The sequence below is a fragment of the Rhipicephalus microplus genome, chromosome 7, assembly GCF_043290135.1.
Source record: "Rhipicephalus microplus isolate Deutch F79 chromosome 7, USDA_Rmic, whole genome shotgun sequence".
Taxonomy (NCBI): domain Eukaryota; kingdom Metazoa; phylum Arthropoda; class Arachnida; order Ixodida; family Ixodidae; genus Rhipicephalus; species Rhipicephalus microplus.
Window position 1 is genome coordinate 126,214,817 of NC_134706.1, and position 18,850 is coordinate 126,233,666.

Consider the following 18,850-nt stretch of genomic DNA (forward strand, 5'->3'; position numbering starts at 1 on the left):
TTCTCCAGGGTCTCCTATTTGATAAGCCTGTCTCTGTTCTTCGGGATACAGGAAGTAACACGACGGTTGTGCGACGTTCCCTCGTGCCCGACGAAGTGCTGACAGGAGCTATGACGACAGTATTTTTAGCCGATGGGAGCAGAATAAAAGTTCCCGAAGCAAAAGTGGAGATATTTTCGCCCTATTTTTCTGGCACGGTGATCGTTAAATGCATGACTTCCCCATTGTATGACGTCATCGTGGGAAACGTGCCAGGATCCCGTGATCCCAATGATCCGGATAGCAGGTGGAGCGAGGGACTGTCGGAAAGGAAGACGAAGTCTAAAAGCGTCAAGGAGAGATTAGGGGTGATGAAAGCAGATCGCTACGAGAGACCAATGATCAGCGTAGTCAAGAAATCAAGTACTTCGTTGGATTCGGGGAAAGCAACCGCTTTGAATATCAACCAACGAATCTTCAAGATTGAGCAGGCGGAGGACAAGAGCCTAGATCTCTGTAGGAACAAAGTTGGGCAGGTGTTTTTTGGGAGAGGATCGACAGAATATTCGTTTGTTATGCAAAAGGGAGTTTTATATCGCCATTATCGGTTATCCTCCGGCAAGATAGTACAGCAGGTAGTTGTTCCTCGCAAACTGCGGAGCCAAGTACTGCAGCTAGCTCATGAAAGTCTGATGGCGGGCCATCAAGGCATCAAGAGGACAATTGACCGAGTACTAGGATCATTCTATTGGCCAGGAGTTCAGGAAGAAGTAAAGAGATACGTGCGATCCTGTGACATTTGCCAAAGAGCATATCCAAAAGGTAAAGTGGGCAAGGCGCCTCTGGGCGTAATGCCGTTGATCGACACCCCTTTCGAGCGAGTGGCAATCGATATTATCGGTCCTTTAAAACCTGTGTCGAGAAACGGAAACCGCTACATATTGACCATGGTGGACTTCGCCACGCGCTACCCGGACGCGGTGGCCCTGCCAGCAATCGATTCGGCGACAGTAACAGAGGGCCTGGTGGAGATGTTCTCACGCGTAGGATTCCCGCGTGAAATTCTATGTGATCAAGCATCTTGTTTTACTTCCGAACTGATGAAGGAAGTCAACGAGTTACTGGCCATTAAGCACCTCAGTTCTACACCTTACCATCCTATGTGTAACGGGTTGGTGGAACGATTTAACGGTACGTTAAAACAGATGTTGCGGAAGCTCTGCCAGGAGGAACCAAGATCCTGGGATCGGTTGCTTGCCCCACTCCTTTTTGCCTATCGTGAAGTGCCTCAGACCAGCACGGGATTTTCTCCCTTCGAACTTATTTACGGGCGTGACGTCAGAGGACCACTTAGTTTGTTAAAAGAATTATGGATTGGAGAACACATCGGCGACGAGGCGAAGACAACTTACGGATATGTATTGGATCTGCGAGATCGTCTTGAAAAAACACTGCAGTTGGCTCATGAAAACTTGACACGAGCAAGAAAATCACAGAAGCAATACTATGATCAGCGAAGCACGAAACGTCAGCTTGAAGTAGGCGACCGGGCCCTTATTCTACTCCCTACTACGGAAAATAAATTACTCATGCAATGGAAAGGACCTTTTAAGGTCACAGGGAAAAAGGGCAGTCATGACTACTGGTTGGACTTGGGACGTGACACCAAGTTGTTCCACATCAACATGTTAAAGCGTTACGAGGATCGCGAACCGGAGAGGTTTACACAAACAGCGTCATTCGTAGTGATGGAAGAAGAGGAGGCAGATTCACCTATACCAGTTTACACTATTGACCAAGGGACTGGGGTGGAGACAATTAATATAGGTGAAGGGCTGGCTGAAGAGGAAGCTGCTGAGCTCCAGCGGATTCTGACCAAATACCAAGATGTGTTTTCCGAAATGCCAGGAAAGACCAATTTGCTGGAATGCCCGCTTCGACTGACAACACCGGATCCGATTTGCACTCCGCAGTACCCACTACCACTGGCGATGAAAGAAGTGGTTGAAAAGGAAGTTCGAGATATGCTCAAGCTCGGGGTGATTGAGCGATCCAATTCGCCATACAATTCCCCCTTGGTGCTAATTAAGAAGCCAGATCAAACTTATCGGACATGCATAGACTTTCGTCGCATCAACGAGGTGTTGATATCAGATGCGGAACCCATACCACGGACGGATATGATGTTCGCAGAGGTTGGGACCAAGAGGTTTTTCTCGAAATTCGATCTTACCAAAGGATACTGGCAAGTTCCACTGGAACTGGAGTCGAGATCGGTAACCGCATTTTCAACTCAGACCGGACATTACCACTTTATCTACATGCCATTTGGAATCAAAACTGCGTCTGCAGTGTTCACGCGTTTGATGAGAACACTTCTCCAAGGCCTCCTGAACGTAGCGCATTATATAGACGATGTTCTCATCGCTACTATGACATGGAAAGAGCATTTAGACACATTGCAGCAATTCCTGCACAGAGTGAGAGAAGCAGGATTGACTATCAAACCCCAGAAATGCGAAATCGCTATGACTTCCGTCGTATTTTTAGGCCATCGTTTAGGAGGAGGGACCATCCGAGCAGTGGATAGTACTGTCGAGAAGATTGCCAATGCACAAAAACCTCAAACAAAGAAGCAGCTTCGATCGTTTCTTGGATTGGCGGGATATTACCGCGATATGATTCCCCATTATGCGGAGAAAGCTCAGCCTCTCACCGAACTAACTAGGAAAAAGGAGAGAAATAAGATTTGTTGGAATCCTGAAAGAGAGGCGGCATTCGAAACACTTAAGCAAGCCCTTGCTTCTGGACCAATTGTAAAGGCTCCTGATCCGGAGCGAAGGTTTGTACTTCGGTCGGACGCATCTGACACCTGCATCGGAGCGATATTAATGCAGGAACATGACGGATTGTTACACCCTGTATCTTATGCAAGCCGCCAGTTGCTGCCCCGGGAAAAGAATTACTCTACCATAGAGAGGGAGTGTTTGGCATTGGTATGGGCGGTACAGAGGTTTCACATTTTTTTGTATGGGAACCAGTTTGTTGTACAAACAGATCACCAACCTCTACAGTACTTAGCCCGAGCCAAACACTTGAACAGTAGGGTCCTGAGGTGGAGCCTGGCATTGCAAGAATACTCATTTAGCATTCAGCATATAAAAGGGTCGGAGAATACCGGTGCGGACTTCATGAGTAGATTGTGAGCCAAGAGTTCGGACTTCATGCACTGTGATATTGGGTGTTGGACACTCAAAGTATGTCAGTGTATTTAACGGTGTTCTTGTGTATTTAGTAAATATTGGACCTCGACATGTGAACTATACAGAGGACATATACAGTGAAGGGGTTTACAGACCGCGCACGTGTCAGCAGTTTTTTTTTTTTTTTTTTTTTAAAAAAAGAAGAAAAAAAAACTCATTTAAGGGGGGGCTTTTGTGATATGTGTCGTGCGCGAAGCTTCAAAGTGCGCGCCATTCAAAGTGCGCGCCATACAAAGTGCGCGCTTGAAGCAGACAACGACGAAGGTAGCACGAGCGCTGAGTAGCGGGGCGGCGAAGGTACGAGAAGGAACGAGGAAGACGGGGCTCTCGACTCGGCCGTTGGGTTCCGGACCCGAGCCTAGTAACAGTCGAGCCCGGCCTACCTGCCACGTTCTACCTGCCACGGCCGTGCGTCGCTGACGTGCTGCGGCTTCAAGGCATCCTGTGCTTGAGGACACGCGGAGCTGTCGGGCTACGGGCACGAGTTCCAGCAGAGGTGTCCGGCCGGGACGCGGCCGGTGGTAGTGCCTGGTCTACCGCGCCAACTGGTCCACCTGGTCTACCGTGCGAGCAACGCGGAGCTGTAGGGCTACGGGCACGAGCTCCAGCAGATGTGTCCAGCCGCGACGTGGCTGCGGGGGCGGAGCCTACCCATCAACTAGTCGCCTGGTTGACCGTGCGGACAACGCAAGCCAGCTCAAGACGTAGCAACGAACCTCGGTGAGACCGACCTCATGTCTTGTGTCCATGCTAAAAAGGAGGGACGGTTAGTTTAGGACTTTGATAGTTCACAGAGACAGTGAAGGATTCTTTAAATAGCCTGTCCATGTTATGTGTGTTCGTTTTTCGTGTGTATAAAGTGTGGCGTACAAACGGCCTCGTCTTTTCGTGGGAGTCTGGGGCGACGGCTCGGACACCCATTAACTAAGAACCTGCACGTTGCTATAACACCCCCTGCAATGTAACAATGTGACTCGTGTAAACATGATAATCATGGGATGCTTGTCATGTGAGAACATCACTACGTGGCACAATCAAGACGCCAATAGATTTCGACGTGACGCGGTGCGCGTGCTTACTGGCGTTCATTTCGTCGCGTCACGCCGGCGTTTTGCCACGCCAAGTGCCGGTCCTGCATGCATATACTCGGGCACACGCACCGCGCTGCGTTGCTTTGACGCATGCGCGTTTCAGCGCGTCCGGCTTCCCTCCCTCATGAAAAGAGGGAGATGCAGTGTTCTCTGGGTAACGCATCGGCGCAAAATGCAGCAAGTCGCATTTCACGGCAGTTGCCGACGGGCCGCGCCGACGGACGTTAGTCGCGCCTGGCGTCAGACTATGAGTGCTCGCGTTTTTCTAACGCAGCGTCGCTGTGCCCAGCCTGCACGCACGTCAACGCTACGCTGCAGCTTATTGGGCCCTTCATGATGTGCTCACGGCCGTTTTGCCAGCTCCACATATACCGAATTTGGTGTTACTTGACGTCAATGATTGACAAAGGTAAACAACACATCCAAACATAATCATGACACAGAAGTCATGTACGGCATCATTTACCTCCACCTCGTAACGTTGTGATGATTTAAAAGTGACATATATAAACATTTCTGATTGCTGCTTCGCATATCATCGATTCCCACTGTACGTGGGATCTCCCAATTTTTTTTTTTAATCGAGTACAGAGTCTTATTACTTCTTGTCCTTAAGAGTGCACGTGGTAGGTGGTCCTGTTTATTTCACGTCCAAGGTGAGACCTTGCTTTCTGATTTTGCTATTAGTTTCTGCTTTAATATAGTCACATCGGTGTTAAGGTTGTAGCATTCTTTTCTCTCATTTGCTTTCAATAAACATTCAGTAGCGAATCAGCGCTGAGGATTGTTCCCTTTTCTCTTCGTCCACATAGCCGTTGCGCCGTGTTTAAATATATACTGTCACCACCGCCCAGCTTTCTATCTTACTACGGCCGAATGAGTACGGTTAGCTTGATTTTTCAGCTCTCCAAAAGTTGCTTTGTTATTTTTTTAAACGTTACTTGTTTTTATACTTGCAGGTGCGAGAGATGAGGCATGAGAACATCACTCCCTTCATTGGCGCTTGCGTTGATCCACCGAACATCTGCATATTGACTCTCTTCTGTGCCAGGGGAAGCCTCGAGGTCAGTGTGCAATGCTACGCGAAAAGCGTCCTGCATGCGAATCTTATTCGGTTAATTCGATACTTATTCTAGTTTGAGACGACTGACATACAGGTTTTACATACCAGCATTTAAACCGCATTGTTGTGGGCAGTAGTATACACTTATAGTTGTCAATATTTATTTGATTTCATTTCAATTTATTCAGACAAAAAAAAACTGCATACATTGAAGATTCTAAAGCCAGACTACCTCTGCCTCACCGAGGTTCCTCTACCCGTACAGTTCCTGAGATGTAGGAAAACAAAAAATATAAATTTTATTTTTTTTGTTATGAACATGAAAGCAAATATAAAACGTAGAAAGCTTAACTGATAGATGCATGTTAAAATTTTACGTTACAGTCAACTCTAATTAGCCCACAGCCAGATCAGAAAAATATGTAAAATACAGGAACCTGGAAGGTAAGTCCGAAAACAAAGTGCAATAGAGTACGAAAGTAAAGTACGAAATTACATTAAATTATTCATAATAAAAAATTCATAATGGCACAGTACAAGAGAGGAAGTGCATTTTATTTTATTTTCCTTAGACAATTTTTTCATTACTTTCAAAGTTCAAAGGCATAGCTTTTGTTGAGCAGTAACTGAGGTAATTGATTTCATAAGGTGTATTAGGGTGTCTCATAAGAATGTGCTCGGAGCTTTTTTCAAATATGGCAGATGTAATGAAAACGGAAATGACAATGATCTAAATTAAAATGCAAATAAGCACTAATCAAGATCACATATATAGACTATGCCAAACCACGCTAAAAATGAATCAGCCTACCGCTTTGTACACGCAGGTTATATGCTTCTCCACTACCTCCTTCCGGTACTATTGTGAGCTAGGGCCAAATTTCTCAAGCAGTGCTGCTGCAAACTTTCCCAGTGTGCCATAGGTGTACCACCTCGGGAGTTTCTGTCCATTCATTTTTTATTAAACCGTTTCCAGGGAGCCCAGCCCGGAATTTCCGTTAACACAAAATAGTGCTTTATCTTGGTACAGAAATGCTTGATTGATTGATTTGATTGATTTATTTGTGGGGTTTAACGTCTCAAAACCACTATTTGATAATGAGAGACGCCGTAGTGGAGGGCTCCGGAAATTTTGACCACCTGGGGTTCTTTAACGTGCACCCAAATCTGAGTACACGGGCCTACAACAGTACAGAAATGCTTGCCTGACGTCGATGACATAGGTAAGCAAGCACTCGGACAGGTCTCCAATAGCCCTGCCGCGGTGATCTAGTGGCTAAGGTACTCGACGGCTGACCGCAGGTCGGGGGATTGAATCCCGGCTGCGGCGGCTGCATTTCTAATGTAGACGGAAATGTTATAGGCCCGTGTGCTCAGATTTGGGTGCACGTTAAAGAACCCCAGGTGGTCGAAATTTCTGGAGCGCTTCACTACGGCGCCCCTCATAATCATATGTTGATTTCGGGACGTAAGACCCCGAATATCAATCGAATCAGGTCCCTCATAGAAATAGCCATATAAAAGAAAGCTTTGGATGGGGCACTTGATTGTTGGATCGAGCTCCCGACTTTTTTGTCCTAGAAGCTGGAGGCGCTAACCAATACGCCATAGATCTATGCCACTTACCCGATGCGAAAGAACCGTAGTCATTTTCCCCCACCCTTGGTAGACTTGGCGTTAATATCTAGGAGTCGCGCAGTAAAGTACTGCATGATGACACACACTAACAAAAGAGGAACGTTAGCAGCGGGGGGGCCTGTCAGCATGGCGGAGGCTGAAAACAATTACCAAGCGTTAACTTTAGTAACAACGAAGTTTCACCATATGAAAAATAGAAACCCAGTAAAGTGGTCATTTTGTATACTGTGCAACGCCAACGGTGAAAACACTGTGCAAAATATTTCGTATTTCGAGTGACACCTACGCAATATCAATAAAAGGGTGGACTACGTCATGTTTAGTTTTTTAGGGCTCAAGCTTTTTAGGACTTGGCATTGTCTTCTGTTATGGTTACTTTATTGAACAGTTGCTATAATTCTAACATAGGTGAAGAACAACAAAGGTTTTTACCATAGATTTCAACGTAAACAAAGGCTAATTATAAGGTAACTGTTCCCAGCGAAAATAACCTATGGAGAAGTGTACTGATGAGTTGATGTTTATTAAAATGTGCCTAAATGTTGAGGCTTCTCAAGGAATCCTATGACACAATGGCACACGTCGAGGATTATATGTTCCAAGAAATTACTAGTATTCAAACGCTATCTTGCCGCATGTTAGATGGAGGGTTCTCGAGTTCGATTCCGAGCAATATTGTAAGTCCCGCTTGAATTGCCTAACATGACAGGCAAGTAAAATGAATTTAGATTATATGAGGCAAGGCTTAGATGTAGCGTTAATCACTGATACGATACTCGGAGCTTTGCTTAGTTGTCATAGCTCATTTCGTGGAGAGGCCTGACTTTTTTTCTTTCATTTAAGTATAAATATTCTCCCGTGTTGTTTAGATTTCTTAAGACGTGTTTTGTTACTTTTTATTTGAAATCGTCAAAACACTCACGATTGCATGACAAAGAGGTAATAAGAAGCTATTACAAAATCGGTTGCTGTTCGACATCCGAAAAACGAAAATGAATTAATTACGCCCTATGGATTGAAAAAGATGTCACTTGTTTTCCAGAGCAATGCTGAAGAGGAACAATAGTCTATATTTGGCAATCCGAGTGAAGCTTTCTGTAGTAGTAATACCAGCGCACTACACTGTTGTGGGTACTAAACTTCATTGTGTATTGCCAAACGAGAAACATGGATCGCAAACACGGGCACCTTCGTCTTTTGAACTGTATCGCGAAGCTGTGACGTCACGCCCTGTGATAAGAATACTCCAGTTACAATTTTTTGAATAGGTCACATAGTCGTTAGAACGGTAATGGCTGCGATAACATTGCGCGGTGTGCAGTGCACCTACGCTTCCTTTTTTACAGGAAAGCTAGTATAAAATCACAACAAGGATGGTATGATGGTCCGCCGCCACTGCCGCTGCCGGTGTTCGTAACCGCCATAGCGCGAAATGAGAAAAAAAGTGAAATAAGAGACAATATCTACAATGAAATAGATGTCGAATCGGAGACCTCTCCGTGGCAGCCAAGAATTCTGCCACAGAGCCATGCCGGTACTCAATACCCCACCGCAAACATACGCTATACAGGCGCTATGTCGGGAGGCAACCACGTTAGCATGCGTTATACAAAATGGTAGCAGAAAAAGTAGCAACCACACCCAACTCAAATTGTATAATCAGGCGTCACGTAATATAGTTTTGGTAACGAGTGAGTCGTTGATTGCTTCCAACTCATTACAAAGAGATCATCGACAAGTTTTGTTGTCATCAGGCATCACATACATTTTGTATCTTAGTGGGTACCTTAGTAGCGTATATTGTAGTGGGGACTGCACTTGCGTACGATGGGCTCTAGAATTGCCGCTCTTCCAGCTTTCGCTGTGACTGTGTTTCGGTTTTCGCGCAGGCTTTTTTTTTATTGCGATAGCAAATATATTGAAACTGTCGGTTAGATTTTGACGCCGATATCACTCACCAAATATGTATACGTATGTATATGTATGAAACTGCGAGAAAGAAAAACTCCAAAAAAAAGACTCCAGCGCCATGGAAACGAACTTGGGACCACTGAGACGTAAGCGGGGGACTTCAACTACTGAGCTACAGAGAAGCACGTTCCTAAACGTTCAAACGGCAAGCAATTTATATCTAACGCTTACCGCTGGTGCCAAGCATCTCGGGGGAACTATAGTCCTTTCAGCATTACCAGCAAGATGGCGCAATGAACGCGTGTCATCACATAGTCACGACGCAGCGGCATGCGCTCATCTCCCAGGCGTACTTTGCCCGCGTTGAGAATAAGGGTGGGGACGCTTGATCGCGCGCCCTTATTTTGCTGTGGCGGGATCGTACGTCTCGGCTAGACTTTGGGTTTCGCCGGAACGATTTTGTTGTAGTTACCGGGCACACAGAGGTCACTTCAATCATTGCATAGTCTCAGTTTGCGAAAAGAGTGCTCTTTCCAGACACAGCAAAGTAACAACTGAGACGCTAATTCGCGTTCATCTGTACCTGTGAGCACGTTTTATGCAATAGTTGTGCCTGAGAAACGCGGGGAATGTTTTGATTTACTTGCCATTCTGCGCTGACCTTCCAATTTGTTGCTATCGTGTTCATTGATTCGCCTTTGCGGCAAAGCTGTGACTTCTTTTTCTTAAGGCACTGTCATCGAGTGCCTCAGAGTGTGAGCTGTGTATTTTCATAGCATTTTTCTTGTAGTTTGTTGACATAATGTTACTATCGTGTACTTGTTAGTGCTGTATTTCGCGTGTATATTTATGCAATGATGATATGCCATAGAGACATATTGAAAGGGTGTACATTATTACTCATTTGGCACTTTTCCACACTACATACACTCTTTATTATTATGTCATTCCAGTGAATCCTTTCATATATAAAAAAATGGCAGCATATCCACGGAGTGAATGATGGGAAGTGGGGCGAAGTATTCGTCCGTCCATTCGTTCTTGCTTCCGTTCGTTCCTGCGTACGTCTGTGTAACCGTCCATGCGTCCATCTGTGTGACCGTCCATGCGTCTGTTCGTGCGCCCGTCCCTGCGTTCGTTCATGCATCCGCCCCTGCGTCCGTTTATGCGTCCATCCATACATCTGTCTGTGTGTCCGTTCGTCCATCTATTCAGCACTCCAAGTACCACCATCTCGCATCTTTTCATCACATATTCTCCATATAGAAGCACCGCCATCCAGTAGACATTTCAAGGACTAAACGGGAGGTGGCACATGCACACTTTCTTACGGCTTGCGCTTCGGGTTTACTTCCCACCTTTAACCACCTCAAGTTCATGGCAGATACTAGTTCACTGTACTCATGGCTATGCGGCCCAACGCTCGCTAAACCTTTCTAAAATCAAGGAGGTTACACCCAGCGAGTATAACGTAGTAACCCTTTCTTGTCAGATCGTGCTCAATGTACATGCCAATAGCTGCTAATGGGGATCGCAGCGTGCGCGTTACCTAAAGGCCGAATGCTCCTGTCTCCCATTCTTCCTTAGCAGCCAGTAACATGTGCATTGAGCACTATCTTTCACTGTTCAACAACGCACTGAACAAATCTCTCACCGGAACCACCTTGGAGGTCAAAATCATAAGGACCGCTATTTCAAGTATGTGCCACTGGTGGTTACGTCCTACGAGGGACGCACAAGCCACGCCATAAGGAGCTTCGCCCCTAATAAGCCCAGTGACTCAGTTATTTGGCACGCAAACGAAAAAAAAGTTTTGCAGTTGTGTAATGCAGGATATATGTCGATATGATAACAACTGCAATGTTACCGAATATGTCATACTATTTATACAATGCTTACTAATGCTGTGATCAAAACACTCAAGTTTAAAAGCCTTAGTAGCCTAACATGCAAGGTGTGAATTTTCATAGGCTTTCTTTAAGTGTTCCAATATTATTTATAAGAGAAAAGGGACATGTCTAAGCAAAGGCATATTTAGTGTGAAACAACAAATATCGAACGAAGAATTAAAGCGCCTTTTTCGTGAATAGAAGTCGGGAGAAAATCGCGTGGTTTGTCTAAGCCATGTACGAAATTAGATGTTGAGGATATTAAATAAAAAAGTAGAGCAGGTCAGCCTTGTGATCATCGGCAATCAACACAAACTTAAGTTTAGCGGACATGTTTGCTACTGATACGTAACCCGCAGCTCTCTCCTTCACGTCAGAGCATTTGCAATGCGGTCCAATAGCAAAAGTTTTTTTTTAATTTTTTTGCCTGCAGTTCATGGACCGGACAGGGGAGGCGAAAAGACGGAGAATAGTGAAAAATGTTAGTAAGTTTTACAAAAAGTGCAACTAAATACTACTGAAAAATAGATCATATCAGCTAGAATTATTAAACATAAAATTCCAGAAGTGCACCAGTTTCTAGAAACAAATTGATGCAAAATAAAGTAAGTCAACACAGCTCGTACCATGGGATTAATTATTCTAGCAGGGTAATATAAACATTGTTGTTTACACGCAAACATGCATGTATCTTTCAAAGTCATGAATGCTACTGTCAGGGAAAGCGTGTCAAGGCAGGGTATTGCATTCGCTAATGGTTCGCGGAAAGGAGGAGTGTTTAAAAAAGATAGTGCTTGCAAGGTATGGTGTCCGATCATTAATTTTACCACGTGTTGTTAGCCCTAAAGAAGGTGGTTTAGTATTTGTTTGTCTGGTTATTCATGGGAAAACCTGTCATTTCACACGCTGCAGGATGTGCTGAAGAACGACGATCTCGACCTCGACAGTATGTTCATCTCATCTCTCGTGGCGGACCTTATCAAGGTAAATGAAGCTTTACTTTATCTAGTTACAACTGCAGAATGAATGTAGCAAAATATTTTCTACCTTTAAGGTTTCACATAGTAGCAGGCGTCATGGTGACAGTCTATGCGAAGCACACTCGCAGGTAGTTTGCTGCATCTACTGTTGACTGGCTAACTTTATTTTCTTCAGGTGATAACAATGTACAATTGAAAAAAAAATAGTTTCAATCAAGAATAAATACCAACAATGCAATTTCTTCTGAAATTATGAACATTTCTTAATTTATACGAGAATGTTCTCTTATACTTATTGTTTACACATTCTGCGGTTCGGTAAGTGACGCACAATAAACAGTCTACTCCCCAATACACAGTCTACCGGTAAGTTTTATTAGAGCATGTGGAAGCTTGTACAGAAGTTACAAAGTGCATTAAATGAAGTCAGTGATGGTTTGCGCAAATGAAGCGTTCCTTAAAAAGTAGAATTAAGGAAGCGACTGAAACTACTTATGATCGACACGATTACACCGTAAATTAAAATGTTTGTCTAGAAAACGTACACTTTTTTTTGGAGGGGGGGATAGAGTGATGTCAATTATCAGCTCCCCAAGGTTGGCTTTGTATTATTTGGAAATGCATGATACTCTGCATTAGGTTAGGCCGACGTGCGAGAGCCTAGTGGCACACAATTATGCCTTGATGGCAAAATATTTTTTTTTCTCAGGTTCTTTCGAGATCTTTTGGTAAACAAAGTTTTATAAATTGAAGAAAAAGAAAAAGTGACACATGAAGACAGTAAAACGCAGTACTTCTCTCGATATGAACGAGTGCTTGTGACGCTCTTATTCGGGCTAGTTTGTACATACGTGGAACATATTGCATGAATCCACCGCAAATAACAGGCAAGGAAGATATGTACACGTGATAAATTACACGGTTCATCTTGATTACTATTTTAAAAGACCTTCTTCTTTAATACAGCTTAATGTGTATGACACTGAGTATCTCTGTTTGTAACTCTTAATTTATTTCTTTGTGATCCTGTAATTCAGTCCATTTTTTTCGTTTTATATTTTTCAGTACATATCTTTAGGCTAATGCATCGATGAGGCGAGAATGTTTGAGACCGATGTGAATAGATTCAGGTGGACGTTAAAGCACCTCAGGTGGTAGATATTTCCGGAGCCCTTCACTACGACATCTCTCACAATCCTACTGTCGTGGCGTGCTGTGTGCCAGGGCACCACGAGATACAGGGAAATATATTGGCGGACCAGCTTACTGCATCAGTCCACAAAAATGCTATTGATACTTCCGTAGCTGTACCTCCACTAGACAGAAAACCCCGGTTAGGGTGAAAACTTGGAGCATACTGGCATACCTTATGAGACACACCAACTGTAAATAAGGCACGTGTCATCAAACCGAACCTTGAAAGTTGACCAGCAGTATCAAAGTCACGCCATGCACGAAACAAATAACACTCAGCAGGCTACGAGTAAGAGACATACACAGCACACATGCACATCTTCTGTGCGGTGGTGATCTTCTGTCCATCTTCTGTATGGTTGCGACAAATGAGGTGAAACCCTTACTCTCTCATACTTTATTACAATGCAGATAACTAAATCCTGTTAGGAAAAACAATTTCTCATTATCTTACCGAGTGTAAATGCCACTCCATTCAGCCATACTCATAAGTAGGGATCCGTTTTTCTTCACTTTTTTAATGATGTTTATTGCTTTCACGTGATTTACCATGGCAATCTGCAGCACAATATCCAAACGGAGATCGCTGCTGCGGTAGCTGCATCACAAAGGCACCTCTATCATGGCTCTTGGAGACAAGTGTGTTTAACAAGCCATCCGTGCTTGTACCACTTCCCCGAAATTTCATTGTATTTAACTTTTTGCCGCTCATTTTCCCTGCCCTCATTTCATGTCACACTCATGATTCTAGTACCTATATGTTTTACTCATCTTTAGGGCGTGGAATTGCAGGCTTTTATACAGTCACCTAACATATTCAATAGTCACACTCGTCACCACGTACTGGCACTCTTTGCAATGAAGTTGCCATCGCACCAATAAAAAAACATCAATCAACAAGTCTCATTATTATACGGTTGCCTTGGAACGTTAAATTCCAGATATTACTGGTATTAGCCAGTGTATCGAAATTGCTTGCGTGCTACCACTTCATGATATTGTTGGAAAAAAAGATAGCCGTAAGGGAGGTGTATCGCTTATAAGGGTGTGAAGGTGTATGCGTATTTAGTAAGAGCATATGGTGATGCAATTTATGTTTATAGAAACTTGCTTTGTCGTAACGTTCGGAAGATGGGAGTTTGTGCCCATCCTTTTCTCATGCATTCCTTGTGGGTTTTTTAACGCCGCTCCACATAATGTTCAGAGTCTACGTATATCACTTTGGTGGAGCTGCTGATTAAGAAACAAGTTGAAATTGTCCACCTGTCTAGGCTAAACATAACTGTTGTCGTTTGGTTTCGCAGGGCATGATCTACATCCACGACAGCGAGGTGTTGTCCCACGGCAACCTACGTTCATCAAACTGCCTGGTGGACTCGCGCTGGGTGCTCCAAATCGCCGACTTCGGGCTGCACGAATTCCGCGCCGCTCAAACATGCGCTCCAAAGGCGGTCACCGAGAACGCTTATCGAGGTCAAGTCTCACTCTTCGAATTATTGTTATTAAGAAACTTCACAGCGTTCTGCTTTATTAGCCTGGAACGGGACAGGAAAGAAAGCAAATGTGGTAAACTTGTGACGCATGAGACACAACTTAAAGCATGGCGTGGAGCGCGTATATATAAAAAAATTATCAAGCAGCTGATGTGACCTGATAACACAACAGCGACAAACAAGAACGAAGAACAGAAGCTTATAACGCGTTAAAAACATAATAGTTAGTTTATGTCTCAAAATGTTTGCAAAAATAAACATTGAATAGAGGCAGGGAATGAGTTCGAAGCATCCATGCAGTGAGAGAGAACTTATTATGCCGGCTAAAGAAAAGCAAATAGAGAATATTACGCATGACGTTCTTGTTTTTGTTGATTCTTGAACCAAAATCGCAACAAACAGCATAGTGACTGTGGTGCTGTGCGGCAAAGCTCCAGAACACGGTTTCGACTTCCAACCGCAGGAGACGCGCTTGCGTGCGGCGAAATGCAAGAAGTTACCCCTGTGTACACTTGTACTTACTTAAGAGCGGCTCAAATAAGTTTCCTAGAGGTGGACGAAATAAATCAGCAGACAGCGGCGTGTCATTTTCTTCTAATATGGATACTGTAAAGGCATATCACGCACGATTGCACAACATGACATGCCTAAATCTGACATGCCCAAATGACATGCCAACTAGACGTGCCTAAATTGCAGAACATGACATGCCTAAAATGCCATAAAACACCCCGAAAGCGTTTGAAAAAAGAACACTTACCTCCTAATATTGTATGAAAAAACGATTAGCCGCGTCTTCTTGAAATGGGGCAAGCCACACTAAAGAAAACCGCATTTCTTTAACGCAGTAAAGTTTGAAGATTCCTTCCCAGGCAGAACCACCCTAAATAAGATTTCGGCAAGAATTCGCCTGTCGACATATACAACTTCAAGCTTCAACTCTAAAGCTTCGTAACAGTAGCTATGGTTGCGCGGAAACACTGCAAACGTGATTGAACTTTAGCTGAACGATGGCTGCTTTCCGCCAAAACATGTGCAGAAAATTTTAGAGTGTGATGGACGCCTTGTTTATGCTGATACGCTGTGTACACGGGTAGAGCGTCAAATTTCAATGCGGGAAGTACCGGGTTCAAGAATTGCGGACCGCAAACTCACAGATTGTTTTCAATGGGAATAGGAGCACAGCATCCTGGCGCTCGGTAGTTTGTGGGTACTCATCTCGAAAGGTAGTCCTATAGGTTCTGCGAATACGCTTGGAAATACCTTAACCTCCCACGGCATTGGTGAAACAGTTGAGCAACCACCGCTGCTGTGGGCGGCACAAAATTGATAGCACAAAATAACCTAATGGTTATATAAATACAAGCGTAATTCCTGCCGGGTGCTTGGCAGAACGAAGTTCATAGTCGATTGAGAGGGGAATCGGTGACATAGAGCTGACATAACCGAAATTGAGGTTATCGTCTTTTTTTTTTTTTTGCAGTGTGCCTAAAAAATGAAGCTCCCGATGTCTCAATGGCTCGCTGGACACCTCGTGCGCAATCATGTAAACTTACCCACACAACTTCCGATTGGCTGTCTTTAATAAGCATGCTTGTAGCGGTTAAAATTGCTGTATCAAATGGTGTCACTTTTCGGTAGCAGTAATGATCATTTTCCCATATGCGATTAGCTTTTCTATTTTTTCATGGGCGGTAATGTTCATAGGCCTCCTGTGGCGTGCTCCTGAGCTTCTGCGGTCACCTAGTCCACCGGCACGCGGTACGCAGAAGGGTGACGTCTACTCCTTCGGCATCGTTCTCTACGAGATCATCGGCCGCCAAGGGCCCTGGGGCAACAAGGCCCCATCGACAAATGGTATTGCTTCATTTATTGCTTTTGATTTAGTTTTGGTTAACTTGTCGATTCTTTTAAATGACGCATTTGTATCACTGCTACTTTTGGCGCATACCATGAACAATATATTACAAATTTTCCAAGAACTTTAAAACATGCAATTCACAAGCTGATGTATTTGTGAATTAATGCACAAATGAAGGCTTAGTCCCACTTCTCTACAATTAACTTAAAAAATTATGCGCCATCTCCCCGAAGGGACTCCTGATTGGATGTGAAGCAGCAGTGGTGTGCACGGCATTGATTGAGTAGAAACGGGCGTCAACGCGGGTGCTGGAATAATGGTTTGAAGTGAAACTCGGTGCAGCATTTACTCGACATCCTGCGCCGCTTTCACAGGATGTCATATGGCCGCAGCCTGTTAGCAATTTGCAATGGCGCGCCCCGTCTGTACGGCTGCTGTGGACGCACAACAAAATCTGCCTATCGTTACCACTCGACGTGTGGTCGAGCGTCGTGGGTGACGCAGAGGATGAAACGAGAGACGTGTGTTGCGAACTGGCGTAAGAGCCAAGAGCAGCTGCAGCGGGTGAGGGAGAGAGCGACATCAACGCCCAGCTACGACTTGACCTACTTGGCATGATTTCAGCAATTGCGGCGAGGGAAGCGCAGTGCGGTGCCTTGGCGCGGAGACATGGACGGACAGCGTTACACTTGCTATTCAAAGAGCTGCTTCGCATAAAAAATTATGTCTTCCTTGTTTTCACATGTTATATTGCAGCTTTCCGCATCCATATCGCCGTTTTTTTGACTTGTTTAATGTGAAAACCATTGCATAGACATGGTAATGCTTCAAACCAAGCTTTTTTTTTTCAGTGATAGAATCATAGAAATGTCTCACTGGTCAAGTTGTCATTCGTAAACATGCGCCTAAAATTTCCATATCTGATGATAAACCCAAGTGTTGTGCGATGTCAGTGCACGTTAAAAAACACCGGAAGCAATATTTCCGGAGGTTTCCACTACAGCGTCTCTCACACGTCAGAAATTCCTATATCAGTTAGTTCACCAACAGCTAAACATTGACAGTTCAAAGTACATGACATTTAAAGAAACAAGGCCAACACGACAAAAGCATTCTCAGACACTGAATGAATATCAGTGCCGGACGGACTGTCTGAAATATTCTTTTTTTCCACTAGCGATTCGCGAGTGGAATAACTTGCCAATCAGTATAACAAACAGTCAATCATTGGAAACTTTTTCATCTCTGCTTGAATGTTATTTATTGTCTTCAGAACAGACGAACCCTGTTTTTTTCTTGTCCACTGTTTGAAGTGCTCACTTTTCTTTTTTCAGTACTAGTAGGAATTGATGTCCTATGCTACTGAATGTATGTTAGTGGTACAGATGTAGTCATCAAATGTATTTCTGTCGGCTTTGTCTCACTCGTTAATATAATATTTCAGTGAGTACCCTCTGTATAATTTTGCCCTTTCACAATGTATGTGCCCTTTCTGCAATAATCCCTATTGGGATTGGGAGTATATGTAAATAAAATAAAATAAAATAAAATAATGAGATTGTGGATTGGTGACTATAAACGACAGATAATATTAATATATTTATTATTATATATAATATTATCGTGATGATAAAACAAGTGATAAAGTAACACCTACCTTTCAACGAGTCATGTTGCTTGAGGAAGCCTAGTGAAATTCTGCTACTTATCTTTGTTCCGTTTGTATGTTTTTTTATTTGTGCTCAGCTTTTTACAATAGAAGTTTCTTGAGAGGGCTTATGCCTATTTCACCTCCAATCACCTAACTGCGTCAGAACTCGTTGTAACTGTGCATATTGGCATGAACAAACAATCTTAATTGACGTATTCCAATACCTCAGTCTTCCCCTCTCGACCTGAGAAGGCGCTCTTCCGAGCGTTTTAAAATAATAGGTTTGCTGATCACGTTCACTCACGCTGTTCAAACTTAATATTATTGTCAACTTTATAGCCTATACCGGTGCATTTTGGCCAATGAACTAGGGTAAACGGAAGTACCAGTATTCTGTCCTTGAACGTCTTTTTGATGTTGGCATGGCAACAGTCGCACGAGATATTTCTACAATTCATTCCAATGAAAACTCTAGAGATTCTAGAGTATCACTTATGCTACAACTGTGATGCAATGCAAGGGTAAGGCCTTGGCTTTGAGTCATTGGGCGCGTTACCTCCGGTATTCGTGCTACGCTTTGCTGCGGCCCTCCCAGATGACCTAACTCCTGACCATCGTGACGCAGAGGTGATCGAGCAGGTCAGGCGGCGAAACAGCGTCCCGTACCGTCCACCCACGGACTGCCTCTCCTGCCCCGACTACGTGCTACGATGCATGCAAGAGTGCTGGGACGAGAACCCCGACAGTAGACCCGACTTTCGATTCATCAATGTGAAGCTGCGACAAATGCAAGCCGGCCTGTGAGTGTACACGCGCTAGCATTTATCCTCACTTTAC

The 18,850-nt window shown here is 44.1% G+C and overlaps 1 protein-coding gene across 1 annotated transcript in view; it reads left to right on the top strand.

The window, feature by feature from the left end:
• The window catches only part of LOC119185209 (guanylate cyclase 32E-like), a 150,475-nt gene that overhangs the window by 94,370 nt on the left and 37,255 nt on the right, over positions 1-18,850 (top strand). Inside the window, exons 12-16 of the mRNA XM_075870105.1 lie at positions 5,293-5,397; positions 11,747-11,818; positions 14,313-14,481; positions 16,209-16,358; positions 18,639-18,813. Of these exons, the coding sequence (XP_075726220.1) occupies positions 5,293-5,397; positions 11,747-11,818; positions 14,313-14,481; positions 16,209-16,358; positions 18,639-18,813 (671 nt within the window). The remainder of the gene's footprint in view (positions 1-5,292; positions 5,398-11,746; positions 11,819-14,312; positions 14,482-16,208; positions 16,359-18,638; positions 18,814-18,850) is intronic.